Source organism: Pseudogymnoascus destructans (assembly GCF_001641265.1).
Source record: "Pseudogymnoascus destructans isolate 20631-21 unplaced genomic scaffold scaffold_2, whole genome shotgun sequence".
Classification (NCBI taxonomy): domain Eukaryota; kingdom Fungi; phylum Ascomycota; class Leotiomycetes; order Thelebolales; family Thelebolaceae; genus Pseudogymnoascus; species Pseudogymnoascus destructans.
Window position 1 is genome coordinate 2075544 of NW_020167521.1, and position 18642 is coordinate 2094185.

At 54.1% G+C, this 18642-nt stretch overlaps 7 protein-coding genes across 7 annotated transcripts; 4 read left to right on the top strand and 3 right to left on the bottom strand.

Annotated features, from left to right (window-relative positions):
• Window positions 1-879: 879 nt before the first annotated feature.
• VC83_01291 (uncharacterized protein) lies at window positions 880-1501 on the top strand (the record flags this gene model as incomplete). The annotated part of the gene is made up of 1 exon (XM_024464974.1): window positions 880-1501. One exon carries the CDS (start codon window positions 880-882, stop codon window positions 1228-1230), a length of 351 nt encoding a protein of 116 aa, XP_024327849.1. The 3' UTR covers window positions 1231-1501.
• Window positions 1502-2267: 766 nt separating this feature from the next.
• VC83_01292 (uncharacterized protein) lies at window positions 2268-2709 on the top strand (the record flags this gene model as incomplete). The annotated part of the gene is made up of 1 exon (XM_024464975.1): window positions 2268-2709. One exon carries the CDS (start codon window positions 2268-2270, stop codon window positions 2568-2570), a length of 303 nt encoding a protein of 100 aa, XP_024327848.1. The 3' UTR covers window positions 2571-2709.
• Window positions 2710-3698: 989 nt separating this feature from the next.
• NOC2 (Nucleolar Complex 2 protein) lies at window positions 3699-6656 on the bottom strand. The gene has a single exon (XM_024464976.1). The coding sequence runs from the start codon at window positions 6529-6531 to the stop codon at window positions 4246-4248; it is 2286 nt and encodes a 761-aa protein (XP_024327847.1). The 5' UTR covers window positions 6532-6656; the 3' UTR covers window positions 3699-4245.
• Window positions 6657-6798: 142 nt separating this feature from the next.
• On the top strand, window positions 6799-7610 carry VPS28 (ESCRT-I subunit protein vps28; the record flags this gene model as incomplete). Its single annotated transcript, XM_024464977.1, has 3 exons — window positions 6799-6885; window positions 6938-7174; window positions 7230-7610. 3 exons carry the CDS (start codon window positions 6799-6801, stop codon window positions 7608-7610), a joined length of 705 nt encoding a protein of 234 aa, XP_024327846.1.
• Window positions 7611-7828: 218 nt separating this feature from the next.
• Window positions 7829-9070, bottom strand: MDM12 (ERMES complex subunit mdm12; the record flags this gene model as incomplete). Its single annotated transcript, XM_024464978.1, has 1 exon — window positions 7829-9070. One exon carries the CDS (start codon window positions 9068-9070, stop codon window positions 7829-7831), a length of 1242 nt encoding a protein of 413 aa, XP_024327845.1.
• A 3445-nt stretch (window positions 9071-12515) lies between these two features.
• VC83_01296 (uncharacterized protein) lies at window positions 12516-15357 on the top strand. Its single transcript, XM_024464979.1, has 2 exons — window positions 12516-12962; window positions 14325-15357. Exons 1-2 carry the CDS (start codon window positions 12679-12681, stop codon window positions 14923-14925), a joined length of 885 nt encoding a protein of 294 aa, XP_024327844.1. The 5' UTR covers window positions 12516-12678; the 3' UTR covers window positions 14926-15357.
• A 754-nt stretch (window positions 15358-16111) lies between these two features.
• VC83_01297 (uncharacterized protein) lies at window positions 16112-18340 on the bottom strand. The gene is made up of 3 exons (XM_024464980.1): window positions 17863-18340; window positions 17628-17769; window positions 16112-17360 (listed from the first exon to the last, which is right to left on the bottom strand). The coding sequence occupies exons 1-3, from the start codon at window positions 17954-17956 to the stop codon at window positions 16283-16285; spliced, it is 1314 nt and encodes a 437-aa protein (XP_024327843.1). The 5' UTR covers window positions 17957-18340; the 3' UTR covers window positions 16112-16282.
• Window positions 18341-18642: the final 302 nt, after the last annotated feature.

Genomic DNA, 18642 nt, shown 5'->3' on the forward strand with positions numbered 1-18642 from the left:
CGACGCACCCTTATTCGCCCCACTTGAAACTGTCAAATTACCCCTGCGATCACGGCGGCGCAGCCTCACAACCTCACAACAGTAGGATCTCATCTTTCCAAACCCCCATCCATCCCCGCTAACCCCCCCCCACCACCACCGCCGCCACACCATCCTCCCCTCGTAGAATCCGGCGAAGGAGCGCGTGCCCAACGCCCCCGCCCATATATCTCACATGGCATTCCCCGTGGAATGTGAGCAGGAGCCCCCTGCCGGGTCGTCTCTGTTTCGGGAATGGTGTGGTATGGTGTCACGTGATATCCCTTTCTTTGGTTCACGTGGTCGCCGCACTCTAGAGGGGCTATTTTGGACGAGGCTGTCTGTGTGGGGATGCTGCAAGCAGGTGCAGAAGCATGTACGAATTGTTTTGTGGTGCGTGAAGCGTTTCGTTGACGCGCGGGGAGCAAACGCAGATGCGGGGTGGGATAAGCGCTGTAGGTGGGGTTTGTTGATGCGGTGTGCCTTCTTGATGGCATGGCGATACTGGCGTGTGTCGAGGTCGATGCATCGTTTTTGTCGGATTCAGGAGTAAAGAAGGGCAGTGATGGGTTCGGACGTCTGTCTCATGCTTCCAGGCAGACGCACCCGTTCGTCGTTATTTATGAGAGTATATAAGACTACATACCCACACTTGATGTGATGTCCTAGCTGGATGGGATCTCAACCCTCGACTTCCAGTCTGGACCATGTCCATCCGGTGTAGATGAACGTGGTTTTAACCTCATCAACCCCGTCGCACATCTACCCTCCCCCGTTTCCCGTATCACCACATCCCCCGCTGAAGCACGACGTCGTCCCGATGAACGGTTCCCGATCACCACTTACCCGCCGAGCATCACCATGTACCCGCCATCCTTCCTCTCCTGTCCCAAAGAAACACCCCCGTCAGGCATCACTCTCGTCCCAATGACAACCCCGTTCACCGCATGTCCATCTCAAAAACATCCGGTGAATGGGGCTCACAAAACCCGCCATCCATCCCCGCGCGTCCTGTCATCCCAGCTCTATTCACAAACGCATCCATCCCCGCATATCCCGCCAACCTGTCTCCTTTCACCATCCATCCCCGCATACCCCGCCAACCTGTCTCCTTTCACCACGGCATATCCCGCCAACCTGTCTCCTTTCACGCGCTCAAGCGCCGTCAAGCGCCGTGTCGCACAACACACGCCTGCGTTAGACCCGCGCTGATTAGATTCCCCATCACCCTCCCGTATGCCCCGTGTTACACACCACCCGCCAAGGCACCAGAACATGCACGCCATCAAAAGCAGCCGTGCGGGCCATCACTCGGCAATTCACTGCTAAGGAGGTTGTTTTCAGCCACCCGATCAGATAGTCTTAGGTATTCTCATATCCCTTGGCTTGTACGCCCACGTTGGGGGATGGGTGGACTGGAAAGGTCTGGAGAGGAGGACGTTTGGGTCTTGGTATGGTGGTGTGAGGGTTGGGGATGTTGGGGGACGTGGTACTACATGGCTGGGCAGAGTTGGGTGGGGGGGTGGGTATGGTGCGGTATGCTGGTTTAATGTCGCTGAGGGACGTGATACTGCATGTCTGGGCGGTGGGTGGAAGAGGGGGGGTAAGGGGGTTGTGCGACGGTGAAGATTTGGGTGGTGGTAGACAAGATAGTGAAGGTAGATGGGTGTGAACTATCTGAGGGGTTCTTGTTAGTTTTGTTGGTGATATAAAATATAATGAAGAAGTTTAAATTAGAAGTGATGATGGGGAATATTATTTCTTCCATATTTTTGAAAATATTTCGTCTTTAATAAAACAGAGCATCAAACAAACATAACATTCCTCAAGCACCACATATATATTAATATGAACAAGCATATACTCTCACACATAATGATTGCAATAGAGGAAGACGATTGTACGCTCACGAGTTAATATTCCCACTAACTACCACAATAAAACAAGCAACCAGACGTCATATCATTATCACTTGTGGCCATTTTCTCCTCCCCACTCAATCTCTCCAAAGATAACAAGACCCCCCAACAACATACTTTAAAGTATTTCTCAACGCCCATATCCATCCATCAAACCAATCAACCATCCAGCCAGCCATCAAGGCAAACACACATCCTCCTTCCCGCAACAATCCCAAATACGCCACGCTCACGCTCACGCTCACGCTGACAATCCTTCCATCAACCCCTTCCTAGTATTGGAAGCTCACTCAACAGCACTCCAATCCCCCTCCTCCCCCCCCCAACACCATGCCCCAACCTCAAAAACCTCCCCCCAACACCCAGACTCACAACCGAGCTACTCCGTCTATGCTCCAGCGGCGCCGGCATCCCGACCGTCACATCCACTGGCAGGAGTGGGATTATCGAAACACCCCTTGCGGAAGCGGGGATGAAGGGCGACGAGGCGGGAGTGGTGGTGGGGGAGAGCGAGAGGAAGGTGTGGGGGGCGAGGATGGCAGCGGGGGGGTGGTGGAGGCGGCGGGGGCCAGGGAGAGGAAGGTGAAGGGGGAGGGGGAGGGGATGCGAAGGGTGCGGGGGGCGAGGGGGTAGTGGTGTTTGGTGGACATTTTGGTGTGTTGTGTGTGGTGGTTGTGTGGTTGTGGGTGGGTGTAGGTTGAGTATGTAGGTTGGGTATAGATTCGCTGATCGGAGTTCGTTGATCGGAGTTCGAAGTAGAGTAGAGAGGGTTCGAAGTAGAGTAGAGAGGGTTCGAAGTAGAGTAGAGAGGGTTCGAAGTAGAGTAGAGAGGGTTCGAAGTAGAGTAGAGAGGGTTCGAAGTAGAGTAGAGAGGGTTCGAAGTAGAGATGAAGAGATGTCTTTACAAACCGTAGTCGAAGGGGGAGGACAGGCAATATAAATAATCCGCTCTAGCCTGGAAAGCAATCGAAGCTCCCTCTCTCGTTAGCACCTTGCACACGGCGTGTCTGACCTTCTGCCTTGGCGGAAGCGCGGGTGCGGTGGCTGGTATGTTATAAATCGGTGAGATCTACTCGCGGCCAATTGATCGCAGGCTTGGTATGTCTCGGTGTTATCTCTCTCCTGCTGTGTCTGTTTTTTTTTTTCTCTTGGCTGTTTTTTGCGGTCGGCGAGTTGGAGATGAGGCGCGGATGGGGCCCACGTGGAGGGATGAGGGGGTGAGGAGGGGTCAAGCCACCAACAACAGGCAGGGCGAGACGATGGATGAGGTGGTGATGGTGAGGAGGACACGAATTGCGAAAGGTGAGGTTGGGTGTGATTGGTGTAGGCCGGCTTACGTGTTGAGAATTGGTTGATGGTTTGTGGAGCGGCGAGGTCGGCAAGCTTGTGTGTGATAGTGACGGTGACGGTGACGGTGACGGTGACGGTGACGGTGACGATGGAGGGTAGAGTGGAGAGTAGATAGATAGAGATGAAGACGGATGAAGATTTCCCAGGTGCGAACACATACTTTTACGTTGTACGTACCTGTTGTTCCTCGGCACATGATGAACAAATATCCCCCTCCCCCTCGGTCCCCCGCCCCGCCCCGCCCCTCCCCACCGCGCCCCCCCCCGTCTCGGCGCCTGGTCGGCCACCCAGCCTCCATCCAAACACCTCATCCCCCCGCCAAGCCGCCTTGGATCAGCTGAGGCCTCCCAGCTTTCGTGCCCCCGGCTTGGCGGCTCCGCGGCTCCGCGGCGGTGCGGTGCGGTGCGTTGCCCGAGACACCTGCCTATCGACTTAATTTTACGGCGGCTACCTAGTGGTGATAGTGGTGAAATGAGTATGCAGCGCCGGGTGCGTGCGTGCTTGGCTGGCTTGGCTGTGCGATGTGCCTGAGGCCGGTGGGGGGCATGGGGCCCATGGGGGTGGCAATTGGGCTTGGGCCGGGGGGAAGAGTGGCATGTGAAATTCAAAATGGTGGTGGGATTGGGGATCTATGCGCTAAGAGGGGGAAATGCGGGGAGTGGATGGAGTGGATGGATATCGACGGGAGCGTGCCTGCCTGAGAAAGCGCAAGGGGGGGCTAGGAGAGGTAAGGTTGTGAGGTCTGCGAGATCTCGAGCGAGCTCATCTTTCTTCTATTTTGGAATGAGTGAGACGGCTGGCCGGATGAGACACTCATTTCAAAGGAGACGCAGGATGCCAAGTCTCAAGGTAAATTTTGTTTTGGATTGCAGCAGCCCGTCCAGAACGCTGGATGGATGATTTTTGATGCCACGTTTTGCATCGTTACCCGTTATAAACACAATATTTCTCTCCCCCCCTACTCATCCTCCTCCTCCTCCTCGTCAGACGACTCAACCACATCATCCATCTGCACATCCCCCCCTCCCTTCTTCCCCTTTCCCACCTTATCCTCCTCCCTCCTCCCCGCCTCCAGAATCCTCGCCTTCTCCTCCCTCTGCTTCCGCTGCCCTACAACATACGCCCCTAGCGGCGTCTTCTCCCACTCGAACCCCTTCAGGAAGCCCTCCACCCCCGCGCGATTCCCGGGCGCAAACTCAACCTTCACACGCCTCTCCTCAACCCACCGCCCATTCGCCTCGATCTTCTGAACCAGGATCCCTAGCGCTGCATTAACCTTGCCGTTCCGGTTCCCTGTCTTCGCACCGGCTTCTTTCAACCACCGCTTCAGCATCACAATCACCGGTAGCCCCAGCTCCGGCGCTGCAACGCTCGTAGACCATAGAACGAAGAATTCCCCCAGTAGCTCAACAACCTGCTCCCCAACGCCATCCTGGTAGACGCGTGTCCGCAAGTACGCTTTAGGCGCCTTATACGCCACCGAGAAGTCGAGCGGGCGCTGCGTAGATGACTTAGCGTGCTTCTTCATCTCCGCAGCGGAGAGGACCTCGAGCAGCAGAGGTGCGAGGGGGATGTACGTCCCAGTCGCGCGCGAGAGTCGCAGCAGCGAGCGCACGAGATGGAAGCGCAGGGGGAAGTACGTCGCGGTGGGGATGAGACGCATGGCGCCCAGTGTGACCTGGACAGCGGGGTAGATGAGGGCGCGGAGTTGTGATTCCTTTCCGCGCGCGGCCTCCTTGAGGGGCGAACAGTGCTCGGCGAGGACGCAGGACCAGAAGTCGAGGGAGTGGATGTACTGCCAGTTGTAGATAGTCTTGTAGGACTCCTTGGCGTTGTTGGTGATGCTGCTGCGTAGGTGGATGGCGAGCTGGCGGATGAATGTGAAGCCGGTCGTGTAGCCGATTGTAGGATCCAGACCCCAGAGCTCGGCGGCAGAGTTCTTCATCAGGTTTATGCCTTGGATCGTGTGGATGGTCGTGTTGCGCGCGCCCTTGACGAGGCCTTGGTAGACGGTCTTGAGGACGGCTTCGCGGAGGCCGGCGTCGCCGATCACGGCGAGGCGGCGCACGACAAGGAAGGCGGTGATGCGAGTGGCTTCGCTGCTGGAGGCGTCGGACCAGATGTCCACGACGGTCTTGACGATGCCCTTGAGCACCTTCTTGAAGGGAAGGAGGTATGGGAGGAGGGGGTTGATCGTCGAGAGGGTCAGCTTGAGGGTCGCCTCGTCCGATAGGGTCGTGAGCAGATGCTGGACGGAGGTCGTGTGAGACTTGAGCAGCGGCGTGAGGGTCTTGAACTTCTTCGAGTCGGTCGAGACGCGGATCTTGCCCGCTGCGCTCTCCTTCACGGGGAGATGGTGCTGCAGGACCTCGGGGACGAGCTGGAGAGTGACGACGAGAAGTTGGTGGTAGACCTCGGGATTCGTAATCGTGTATTTGTAGTCCTTGCCCTCATCCTCGTTGACGTGTGCAGCCGCTCTGAAAGCGAGGACAACCTGTCGCATCGCTCGTAACGAGTGCTGCTCAGACATTGCCTTCTTCCACTTAGCGACCATCTCCTTTGTGACCTCAGTCTCGTCGAGCATCTGCTCTTCAGACTCCTCATCTACCTCCATCTCCTCAGCCTCAGCCTTAGCCTTCTTGCTCTTTCTCGACTTCTTCTTAGGCCTCTCCTCCTCCTCCTCACTGCCGCTAAGTCCATCGACCTCGGCCAGATCGGCATCCTCGTCGAAATCCAGTGTCTCGGGGTCATTCTCCTTAAGGTATTTGTAGAATTCCGGGTCCTTCTCTGCCAGTGCCTCCATAGCCTCCTTGCTCATTCCCATATCCTCATCCTCGTCCTCACTGCCCTCATCATCGCTAGCAACCGGTGCCTCCTCGTACGAGGCATCAGAGGAGTCGCCCTCATCCTCCTTCTCCGCCTGCGGCTCAGAGCGCTTCCTCTTCCCAAGTGCCTTCTTTGCATTCTTCTTGGCCAATTTCTCCGGGACCTCGAACCCCCCAGCAAAGAAATCATCCACGCTCATCTGACCGAAAGGATCGGCCTTGGGCTCAGGCGCACCCTCCTCTCCATCCTCCGCCTTGCCTTTGCCTAAGAACTCGGCATCCTTCGCATTCCTCAGCGCCCTCTTCTCTTTGATCTGCACCTTTTGCTTGATCTTCGCGCCCACCTTGCGGCGCTCAAGCGAGTCCTTCAAGTGGTTCTTCTCGAACTTACGAGTTGCTTTCTTGCTCGTCTTCGCCATTGTTGTGGTTGCGGGAGAGGGAAATGTGGTTTTCGAGGTTTTGCGTTCCTGACAGGGCTCAATCGCAGCCTTTGCAGAAAAATGTTATGGGGAATTATTTATCGCGACGCTAATCGAGCTAGATCGGGCTAGCGCTGACGGCAGAATCGCAGACCGCCCGAACGGTCGCTCTGGCCCATGGGTGCCTTTGGCTTCACGAAGGAGGGATGTGAGAGTTGAATACTTTAAGTTTGAGCTTCTTTAATAATCTACTGCGAATATACTGTCATGTATCCGAATAAGCAGGCGTACGCGCCGACCCCGCATAGCTATATTCCAAATACCGCTCTTTCTGCCACTGTGAACCTCGACGAAGTAAGGGCGCCCCTCCCCATTAACGAGAGCCAACAAGCTAACTTGCGCACAGGAAATTAAACTTGCGACCACGCGCGCTGAGAGAGACCTGCAGGACTCGCTTGCAGAAGTCTTCAGCATTATTATCACGCTTGACGAGCTGGAGAAGGCGTATCTCAAGGATGCGATCCCCGAAGCGGACTACACGGAGATATGCGACAGGCTACTGAAGCAGTACAAGGCGATCCTGACGGACGAGACCGTGGCCAAGGAATTTGTTGACCTCGAGACCTTCAAGTACGAGTGGGATGTATGTATTGCGAGTTCAAAGAGACAAGGTCTGAGCATTCGGCTGATTCTTCTAGATGGAGGTACCTCGGGCTACAGAGAGGATACGAATCGGCCTCCCTTCCACGGTTACCGCACCGACTCATGCAGCGACAAGTGGGAATACCGGGGCCAATGGAAGTCTGATCCTGGAAGCGACGCAGGATTTCATCACATTCTTGGACGCACTCAAGCTGGGGCTGCTCGCGAAAGACCAGCTCCACCCGCTGCTCTCGGACGTAATACAGTCTGTCAACAAAGTTACAGACAGAGACTTTGAGGGGAGGGGCAAGATCGTACAGTGGCTCATTTCCCTCAACCAGATGAAGGCGACAGAGGAACTGGGCGAGGATCACGCCAGGGAGCTAGAGCTGGACATGAACGCAGCGTATCAGGGATTCAAGGCGACGCTGAACTGACCGAAACGTGTGACAGACAACAGACACTGTGCAGCTGATTTGTACTTTGGTATTCTGCATAGCGTGGCGCTGGGAATGACCTGGGAATACCTTGGACTTGCCTGGGTAGTATACCCAGGGAGTAATTGCTGGGAATTGCCTGACACTAGGCCGCCTATCATGGCCCGCAACAGGGCGCGGGACGTAGATAGCCGTTCGTAGCCACTAGGTCCCCTCCCTCAGACCAGAAAAGTCCAGAAGCTGGGGTATACAAATTCATCCTCAAAGATGCGCCTGACCTGTTCCAAGACAAACTTCTCGACCTTGCCCACATTCTTCAGAACCTGCTTTCCGTTCTCCCGCTGGCCTATCTCACTCTCGACCTTGATTTCCTGTAGGAGCCCCCCCATTTTCAGACCGTTAGGGGTGCCCGCAGGGTCATCCAAATCTTCGGGCCCAATGGCATTCAACGCATCTTCGTGTGACAAAAAACAAAAGTGGGCCTTCTTCCTGATGTATGCCAACACTGCCACGCCATCGAATGAGAGCCCGGTAATGTTGAGTTTCAGAGGGATTCCGACAAAACTGGGCATGGGATAGTCCAACAGGATCTCCGCAGTGAGTGACAGCCTGATGTCGCCGGAGTAACGGACGCGGAAGACGGTCTGGAGGTCTTCGACACGGGGCTCCTTGAAGCGACGTGGGGGTGAGGTTGGCTCGTCGTCGATGGCTTCGTCCAGCAGACCATCCTGCGTGGGAGGACGTGTGCCGGGTGGCGAGAATGTCGACACGCTCCCCCGCTCCAAGGCCTGTTGGGCAGCATCCCCGATGGAGGGGGCCATTGAGCTGCCACTTGCAGAGTGATGGTGGCTGATTCTGCGATTTCCTGATTGGGCGCTGTGATCCGGCCAGCCATGAGGAAGGTGTGCCCCCGCCACCGCTGCAAGAGGGGTCTGAGTCCCCGAGAGGCCAGAAGCAAGATGGGAATGAAAGTAGTTAAGATTTGAAGTACCTCCTGATATGCCGGGGGTGTGTGGGCCGAAGAACGAATTTCCCTGCTCTGAAGGTTGCAGACCTCGCGTCCCAGTAAACCGTGTGTCAGCGTAGAGAGAAGAGCTCCTGTCATGAGGCGGTCTGCTGGATCTCGCCTCTCTGTCGGTTCGCCGTCTCTCCCTAAGTGTGCGGGCTTCATGGGTGGTGGTGGGTGGCTTCCAGCCTACATCATCACCTCCCGCCTCCTCATCAGAGGCTGACTCCTCATCATTTTCCCCGTAGAAATCGGCCAATGGGTCACAGATGTCCTTGAGCTCTATCTCCGGGGCCACCGAACCGAATTCAAATGTATGGACCTTGACCGACTTGATGAACCGGGGTAAAGTCACTGTCTGAAATCTGTCATGAATGAACGTGCGGATCGTCTCCGCCAAGGCAATTCCGTCAGGGCCAGATGTGACGGTTTCCCAGTTGAGATCAATGGACATCTGGTAGCTTGACAATTGTCATCACCTAGTTGTGGAGTTATGTGTTGGAAGTGTCAGTGTGAAATGTTGCTATCGCTGCTTTAGAGTGGGTATGTGGTCACGTGAAATATAGCAAGGTGCGCCTCTGGAGACGCAGGGCCACTGATAGGGCCGCCGCCAGCAGGGTTCTAGCCGCCGATAGTTGGGCGCCTCGAGATTCGACTATCTGATAATTACGGACACCCCATACTGCTGTAAACGAGCTAAATGGCAAAATGTGATGAATTACGGAAAAACTGCAAGGGCAACGGGATCATACGCGAGCGTTGTAGTATCATGTTCCCTTGCATTCCAAGCGGGGGTAGCTCTGGAGTCACCTTCATTTCTTCTGAATGTTGCCCTGTTGTACTTCTACATCTACCTGTCTATTTGACACTTATGTGAGCTCGATCCCATCATTTCTGCAACTTCAGCCGGCTTGGAGCAAGGATCTGGCAGACTATCTATCGTCAAACCCCTCCTCTCTGCACCAGTTATCACCAACATCATCAAAGCAAATTGTGCCGTCAAAAGCATCGGGTCCACCAGAACTCCTCCAAGCGACCCCACTGGGCAGACCAAGCAAATTGGGCGTTGATCTGGATACCGCAGCAGCTGAAAAATGCCCTCAAAGCATTCCATTATCCAACATCCAACAGACTCCACCGGGTTAGTGTGGGCAGATCTCGGACGCCGCGTTCCTGTGAATTTGGGGGCCGAATACTTCGCCATCATGAGGTGCTCTGACCCTTCTCGCTTGCTCTGATGTAAAAAATTATTTCTCGGAATGCCGCGAAGGGGAAATGCCTCGAATGCGCTTTCGTGTCGTCCTACCCAATGGCGGACGCCTCGTCGCGGCATAGCCGCCCGGCACGCTGCAACAGCAATCTTAAACGAGCTCTCCTCCTCCAACCACATTATGCTGCCAACTGTGCATGAGAAATATCACATGATTGACATTTTATGCGACCCAGGCAGGGTTGAGGGGCCACGCCCGCAGCATTCCCCCAACGCAAATAGAATTTCCATTTTATCTGAATAACATTGGTCGGGGAGAAATGGGTTGCCATCCGCCCAAAATCACTTTATGTATTCATCTTTGACGGAACGGGGGATCCGCGAGACTACTGTGGCCGGCAAGCAAGAGACGGCTTCAGCCGGTGTCCAGCATGATGCAGCGGGTACTACCTTCCTTCCCTCCCTCCCGTCTTCTCGTTTGCATCTCGTTGCATCTCGTTCCCATTTCAGTCACCGGCCCCACCGAACTTTTCGCCCACGTCGGCTGTCGCCGCTGTCAGACGGCTCTCGTATCACTGGCACGTTGCACCCGCGTCCATGACCCTAGCAGCAGGTACTGTGCTGCTTGTGGGGGATCAGGCGGCAGTTGCAGCGCTCACTTGCCATTTGCTCGGGGATGAGAAGGGGGTCAAAAACACAAATTTATTATCCAACTTTGCCCTGTCTGGCTCTATGTGAAAAGAGAGTTATTCGACTCGGGTTTGCTAAAGAATGTTCAAAATAAATGTGCCCCTATGGGACACGATGTGAATTATTGGTGAGCGTGTCGTGCAGAACAGACGGAATATCCGTAACAACGCGGCAGCCCTAAAGATGCTTGCGCCACTGACCGTGGCGGAAAATAAACAGCAGATATCCACTCAAACGATGCCAGTTTTCCCATAACCAAACTCCTTTAAAAATGCCGATGGCGTGCTTGTATGCGAGACTGTTCCACCACCGAGAATTATAACCCATAGTGAAGCTTATAAAAGGTTGAGTGGTCCGGACCAGAGATGCAAAAGTTGATTCCCAAGCCCGAAGAGCTGCGCGTGGCCGCAACAATGTAGCATAATTCAGCTATTAAGACTCTTCGGCCTTCTTCTCGCACCTGTCGCACAGTTCTGCATGAGGAGCGGTAATATATCTCAACCGTTTGCACTTCTCAGGCTCGGTTTTGCATCCTGAAGTCTTGGCCCAATTTATTATTGCATGCCCACATCCATAGGTGTGCGTTATTTTCTGACACATGATGCTGGGTGTTACTCTGAGCGATGCACCTGAGTGTGTAGGTTCGGTGAGATTCTGGCTTGGTTTGAACTGGGCTACAACGTCAGAATATTCTAGTCTAGGTGAAGAGAGTGGAACGGTTGGAGTCCCCCACCCCGAAGCAGTGGCCATGGTAGTTAGAGAGCATGAGAACTATACATACTATATGATATTATTCGTGGTCTACCGATTTGGATATGTGTAGTGGTGGTGAGCTCGTGGGTTTGCCTTGAGAGTGGGAACCTTGAGAGGAGGTTGGACGAGATATTTTTCTTCGTTCGCAATGGTCGAACGAGAACATGAATTCAGAGGAGACAATGGCTTGGTTTATAAGGTATTCCCCAGCATTCCGAGGGGCCGGGTATTGGTCTGTATGAATTCAGTCCAAGTAGTTGTTTGCCATTCCTTGTGGGATGTTGAGTGCGTCGATGAGAAATATGCCTGTCCTGTCCAACGGCCGTGTGCCTTATTGGTGGTTGTTTGTCTCTCAAGTTCTTAGTGCCAATGTGATGAATGAAATGAGGAGTTAGATGCAGCCATTGATATTATCACGCAAGGCTATGTATGTAGTAGGGTATAATATATCAATCAGCCCCCAGGGAGAGAGAGTACTGTGAGAGGGAAAAGGGAGAGGAGGGAGGAAGAAGCACACAAGTGTGGACATGGAGGACCTTGTAAGTATATGGATAGTATTTGTACATGGAATGCCTTTTTAGGGCAGAAAGAATTGACAGCCGATAAGGTTGTTGGCAAGAGGCCAGGTAGTGAGTGGATGTATTGATAGAGGAGGATAGTCGAATAAGAGAAGAGTATTAGAGAAATGATAGTCTGCAGTATCAGGGAAGGATGACAGTGTTCAATGTGGGGTAGTGGAGGGGGAAGGAAGAGAGGGTCGGATAGTTGTAGGGGTATAATAGAGAGACGGAGCCAGTCCTAGAGCTCATCGTCGCCGAGAAACCAGGTATTCCTCACCCCGTCTATCCACCAACAGCACATACCACATTCACTGTACTAGTAGCACTAACAGCAGCTAAGAGCACTAAACAATACTGTAACAGTACTAACTAACAGCACTAACTTAACTACTCTAGAGAACCAGGGGAACATTCAAGCTACTGCTGCTTTAATGTACTCTATGCACTCTTACTGTGGTCTACTGCTGCACTCAAATGCACTGCACCCGCGAAGAGAGACAACAAACAGCATGAATATCGACTATCATTGTTGGTAATGTACTCTTTGCTCTCCCCGACTCGACTAGGACATGCAGCATCCCACATAAATCATTTGTATTTTATTTCACGGTATTTTACGGTATTTCACGGGATTTTAACTTCAATTTCAATTTCAATTATTTCAATTATTTCTATTATTCTATTCTCCCTTCCCTCTCCCTCGCCAAATACAGCAAGAACGATAGATAGATGCTCCGCTCGGACGATCGAACTAGGGGCGCCTTCCTAGAGACAGAGCGAGCATCCGGATGATGTAACGCTGGACGACATGCAGACTGCATATGCTCTGTGCTGGACATCCCCGGCCTCATGCTAGGCCTTCAAAACTGGTCACTGTGGCGGGGACAACAAACATTCCACACGTCTTCTTTCAACCGCGATATTGCCCAGGTACTTCTCTTGATACTTCTGATATACCCTTCGGGATCTCGCCGCCTCGACGCTTCGCGGCTGACCCATGGCGCCAGGCCAAGGGTGCCATGTGCGTTCCTATTAGCTGCTCCTCGATCGCGGCGCTTAGAACCTCCTTCCCCCCTCCTCGTCTCCTCTCCCCTCCTCGTCTGCCTCTCCTCGCCAACGCCTTTCTCGACACGGTAAGCTCTTACCAACAACTCCCAGCCAGAGACGGCTAGACTTCCGCAGATGCTCGTGCTTCAAAGTACTGGACTAAGTATTCTCCCCCCGGGAAGGGGGAAGCCTGCACCCGGCGGAGATCTCGCAGTGTGACAAGACGTTCCCTTCTCATCTCTCTTCCATACCTTGTCAACGCTCACCAGACCGCGTCACGGAAGAAACCCAAGGTACTTGGGCGTTACTTCGCTCTCGTCTCTGACCCCCAATCGACGTGCAAGGACGGCGTAAATGTCCGTTCTTGAAATTGATAAAGCATCATTGGGTGACTCTACTATTGGTTGCCGCTGACATTTTCATCCAACACACGGTTACGAGGCATATGTTGTGGGTTGCATTCTTCACATCAAAAGGTCCGAACCGTGGCCGCATAGCTTACGGCTCACGCACGAAAGCCGTTATATGGAGATCCCTCAATCTTTTAGCCATCTACGCCGTTTGTTTGTGAAACTCGAGATTTTTTAGATTACTTGGCGGGCAGTTTTCAGTTCCTGACGCGAAAGGACGCAAGGGCGACGACGACATGACAGGTAGCATGCCCGGCCGGCACTGCATCATTCCAACAATGCGAGCAAACTGAAACCGTGATAGCCCCCGCCTCCAATGATGACCGCCGCTCTAAGCACTCTCAAGAGCTTTCCCCTGTCCCCTGGGCAAGCGTGCAAGCATCAAACGGCTGAACCGCAGGTGGGCGATCAGTTAGTGGCACAATAACGCGGACGACAACCCATCTCATGTTTGCAGCACCTCGTTTACTGGGGGGGGGGGGCAAAAACGCGACTGTTGTAAGACCCCCGCTCCCATGCACATGTGGAGAGGCCGGCTGAGAGACGACGACGGATGAAGAGAGGCCGCCACCTGTCTGATTCCGGTGATCCCCCTACTCTGCCGCAGCACGGCACAGAAATATTGTACACTCCACTCCGTATGTAGTTGTCTCGGGGCCAGGCAGAGTCGGTTCCTTCCCACATCTGTGCATGCCGGGCGTCTGACGACCAGGTTCATAAACGCGACATTATTATGGTCTGATCTGCTATAGTGCTTGCCAATGTTAGTGGTCGCAATTAAATGGGTCTGTCAGCTCAAGGGTTGAACGGCTCGTTGATTGTTGCGCATGCAACAGGAGAAAGGTGATTGATGTTCAATGGTAACGGTTAATCTAGGTTTTGCGGATGGACGCTGACGCAATCACCGCTGCTATCGATAAAGAAAACAAGTGACATGTCCCTTTCTTTTTTCCAGCGAAGCCGAAAAAGTTTGTGCCGGCCTCGCGAATGGCATGCGTCTTCTAAGCGCCGTTGAAAAACACAAAACCGACCCCCCAGGGCCTCCCCCTCCAACAACGCACAACGGCTCGCTCGCTCGCACGCGCGTCAAGCCATAACGGAGCCACCGGCCGACTATGCGACCATTGATGACCCGATTCCCGCGTCGCCCGCCCCAACTGCAACCCTCCTGCACCACCACATCCCCCTCCACTCCCGTGACCGCCCTCACAGGCACAGCCAGCAGCACCACAGTTCCCCATCCCCGCGGCCCCCACGGCCCCCACGACGCATTCCATGCCAGCAACAATGCACGAGCGTGATCTTTGTGATACCACAACCTCCCCCTAGACACACCTCCACCGCCCTCCCTCCCCTCGCCCCCCCGACGCTTGCCCTCCCCATCGCCCCGCTAACACACAAACAGCCCTCCTCCGACCGCCGCTGTTGGAACCACTTAAGCTTCACCCCCCCACGGACATGCCCTCTGCATCCCCGGCCTGCCCTAGGCCTCGCGGCTCGTGCCTGCGCGCGCTGTCCCTCCGCCCAACTGCGCGCTGCGCCAGCTGGCAGGCAAGCAAGTGCCGCTGCTGCCCTCGCCTGGGGCGCGCGGAAGCTCGCTTCCGCTATCTCGCCCCCGCGCGCGAGTCTGGAAGGGTGATACTAGGGGCCATCCTAGGAGGTCGGCGTAAAGGGTTGTCCCGAAAGAGAATCTCAGAGGGGCGTGGCGGTTGGATTATTGTCGTGCGTGCGTGTGCATCGGCGCTGGTGATCCTGCAGCCCACCGCGCCCCTTGACCGACTCGTTCGACGCGGTTGTTTGCCTGTTTGTCCAAGCGGACTAGCTAGGCTGAGGAAGGCATGTCGTGTCTGGAGCTCTGCGCGCGGGGGATCGCATGAGCGGAGGGAGGGTGGCTCTGTCTCTGCGTCTGCGGCCGTCGTCACGCAGCAGCGGGACTTTTGCGAGAGGTAAGTTAGGTTCGGGCGCTGGGCGCGGAGAATATGCCTTGCGGATATTAAGGGTGTTGCATACTCTATTTCGTAGCCGGTGTTGGCGCTGAAAAGGGGTGTGGTCCGAGGTGAGGATGGGATGGCTCAGGGGCTGAAGGGGGGTTCACGTGATGAGCTGTTATTCTTCGGCGGATGCATGTTGAGGATTAGGGGGACAGTTTATGGGTTGCGTTACATGCTATAGAGTAGTTATTCTTCAGCGGTGCATGTTGGGAATAGGAAGTCTGTTTATGGGCTGGTCTACATGGTATAGATCATCAATTCTTCAGCGGATGCATGTTAGGAATAGGAGGTCTGTTTATGGGCCGGTCTACATGGTACAGATCACCAATTCTTCCGCGGCTGTATGTTGGAGATTTAGGCGGCCTCTTTATGGGCCGGTCTCTATTATTCAGCAGAAGGCATGTTGGAGATTTAGGGGGTCTGATTATAGGCCGGTATAGATCACCAATTCTTCAGCGGATGCATATAAGGGATGGGATGGTCGGTTTATAGGTTGCGTCGTTAGTTACATGCTATAGATTAATTATTCTTCAGAGGATGCATGTTGGAGATTTTGGAGATTTAGGGGGCCTCTTTATGGGCCATTCTCCATTCTTCAGCGGATGCTTGTTAGAGATTTTAAGGGGTCTGTTTATGGACCGGTCTACATTCTTCAACGGATGCAAGTTGGATATTTAAGGGGTCTGTTTATGGGCCAGTCTCCATTCACTTAGGGGGTCTCTTTATGGACCTGTCTCAATTCTTCAGCGGATGCATGTTGGAAACTTAAAGGGTCGGTTTATGGGCCGCGTTACATTCTACAGAGATTAGTTAAACACACCACCACCACCCTTCCCACTCCTCATATGCCCATTTCCCACCCCCCTTCCAGTGCCAGCACCCCAACCCAGACCTGGCCGTTTGTATGCGTAAAATAAAAGCAATCTATAATCACATGTTCCATGCGCGTACCCCTATCGTCACATCATCTCTCATCCAAACGGGGATCTCATAACACCCCCCCATTCACCCCGGACGTCCCAACATCCCCAAACACCCCACCGCACAACCCACCCTCTGCGGATCCCCCTCCTCGCTCCCCCTCGACCGTCCCCTCCTCACCCTCTTCCCCACCTTCTCCCCCTTCTCCTCCCCTCCCTCCTTCTCCTCACCTCCCCCCTTCCCTTTATCCTTCGGCGACCCATCCCGCTTCCCCAACAAAGGCGCCTTCCCAGCTTCAACCTTTACTTTCTGCTCTTCCTCTTCTAGCTTCTCCATCACTCCTTTACACCCCTCGTCTCCCCCGACGCGCGCAAACTGCCGATTCCGTAATGGAGGCGGGCTAACTACCCGTGCTAGCGCGGCGCCTTTGCATTTTAGATCCTCTAGCACGGTCTCGAGCCTTTCTTCCGTGGTGCGTGGACGCTCTGGGCAGGGAGGCGGGGGGTTTGCATCGCGGAGCCGTTGGGACGCGCGACGCGCTAGGGTTTTCGGGTCGGGGGTCTCGGACTCGGGGAGTTTTGGGCGCGGAGTGCGCGGTTTCCGCGCAGAGAGCGATTCGCTGGACGTCGTCTTGGGGGGTTTGAGGACTGGCGTGGATTTTGATTTGTGTGGTGTGGGGTGGCTGGAGGTGCGCTCTGCTGGGGCGGGATCTTCGTTTGATTTCCGTCGCTGGGAGGGCGTGATTCTGGATTCTTGGACTGAGGCCGCGGATATGGGTCTGAGTTCTTCGGCGCCTCCTCTCATGATCACGAAGGCTGTTCGTTCCACCTCCCTCGCGCCAACGCCTAATCTCTCCATAAGTTCCTTGGCGCGGATCTCGAGCTGCTCATACTCTTTGAAACTATACTTGATACTCTGTTCCTTCCCCCCGCAGACGAGCCAGCGAAACGCTTCGTCGGAGAAGAAAATGACATTGTCGGGGTCGTGGACGGAGAGGAGGAGAGAGGCGGTGGCGGGGCCGACGCCGCTGAGGAGCGACATGGTGCGTATGGCGGAGATGTTGTCTTTCATGGCGAAGGCGGCGAGGGAGGTGGCAGCTACGCCTTCGGGGCTGTTGCTTGAGACGAGCTTGAGGAGGTTGGGGCGGAATTTGCCATGTTTTCTTGGGGGGGGGGTTGTTAGGAGAGGTTGGATTATAAGGGGGGTGGTGTTGTGAGATGGTGATGAGAAAAGAAATGGCAGTGGTGGAGCTGTGACGAGGTTGAACGAGCACTTGAAAGACAGGACTGGAAACAAACAACGCGAGTATAACGAAGCCGACAATGTAACCATTCCTCTCATAGAGATGCTCACAAACATGGGAACGATGGCAAACACCAACAATGACGACATGGGGGGGGAATCGACGTGATAACAGAAAAGTACCTACAATTTCCACTTCACCAGCCTCACCACATCGCCCTTCTCGAGCGGCACATCCCTCTTGTCGCCCTCCCTCTTCATATACCGATTCGGCGCGCTCATAAAGCGAAACCAATCGAGCTCTTCCAGGCTCTCCGCATCTCCCTTCACTGCAACCCCGGCAAACAGCGCGTCAGCTCAATCTCACTGCCGCATTATCTCGACGCACCTGCCCAGGGTCGGCAGGAAGGGCGCGCACGTACCGGTCTTACTCGCTGACAGCGCCTTGAGCAGCACAGGGTAGCACAGGAGCGTGCTGTCGAACTGCGCCGCCGTGATGGTCTCTGGCAGCAACATGATTGTGATGGGTGGGGTCGTCAGACGTCAGCCTCGTTGAACAGCTTCGTGGCTGAAGCTGATAGATAGCTGTAGCTCGGTGTTTTGGCAGAGTGTTTTGCCCAATTAAACGGGGGTGATACTGGAACAGGAGCGTGGTGTTTGTTCGGCTTGTTGTTGCGCGCCCTCGCGAAAATACGAGTAACACACGTGAAGGTGGCAGGCAAATGGCCTATTTAAATCGTTGGATTGTCGCCGATTAATCCCACGTATGTCACTTTGTTATTTTTAGGTTTTAAGTCACTTTTTTTTTTTTTTTTTTACGATGATTCTGATGTTAGAGACACGAGAGACAACGAGAGACACCAGAGAGACATGGACAGAGACAGCCGAAACCAATAGTTTCCCAAAGTACCTTAAGTTACCTTTACAGTAATCACTGCCTATAACGGATGGGTCGGTTCGAGTTTTGCCTTCCGGTATATAGAGTTTCGGCCCTATACCTATGAATCCTTTGCTCTTCAGCTAATGTACTCATACTTGTTTGAAGCTCTTGTACATAGCACTTCCAATTTTGAATAATCCCTTAATCAAGTAGTTGATAAATTGTCGTTATGTTTAGAGGAAACCACATAACTTGCGTCCATTTCAACAGAGTTCCGTTATCTATAAGACATTCTATTACAACTTCATAGGCACTGAAATTA

What these genes read in the sequence shown, in the direction of transcription:
- NOC2 (XM_024464976.1), bottom strand. Translation starts at nt 6,531, where the DNA reads ATGGCGAAGACGAGCAAGAAAGCAACTCGTAAGTTCGAGAAGAACCAC.
- VC83_01296 (XM_024464979.1), top strand. Translation starts at nt 12,679, where the DNA reads ATGCTAGGCCTTCAAAACTGGTCACTGTGGCGGGGACAACAAACATTC. An exon ending in CCAACGCCTTTCTCGACACG is followed by an intron (nt 12,963 to 14,324) that starts GTAAGCTCTTAC and finishes CCGACCCCCCAG; the next exon opens with GGCCTCCCCCTCCAACAACG.
- VC83_01297 (XM_024464980.1), bottom strand. Translation starts at nt 17,956, where the DNA reads ATGTTGCTGCCAGAGACCATCACGGCGGCGCAGTTCGACAGCACGCTC. An exon ending in GCTGTCAGCGAGTAAGACCG is followed by an intron (nt 17,770 to 17,862) that starts GTACGTGCGCGC and finishes CCGGGGTTGCAG; the next exon opens with TGAAGGGAGATGCGGAGAGC. An exon ending in AGGCTGGTGAAGTGGAAATT is followed by an intron (nt 17,361 to 17,627) that starts GTAGGTACTTTT and finishes CCCCCCCCCAAG; the next exon opens with AAAACATGGCAAATTCCGCC.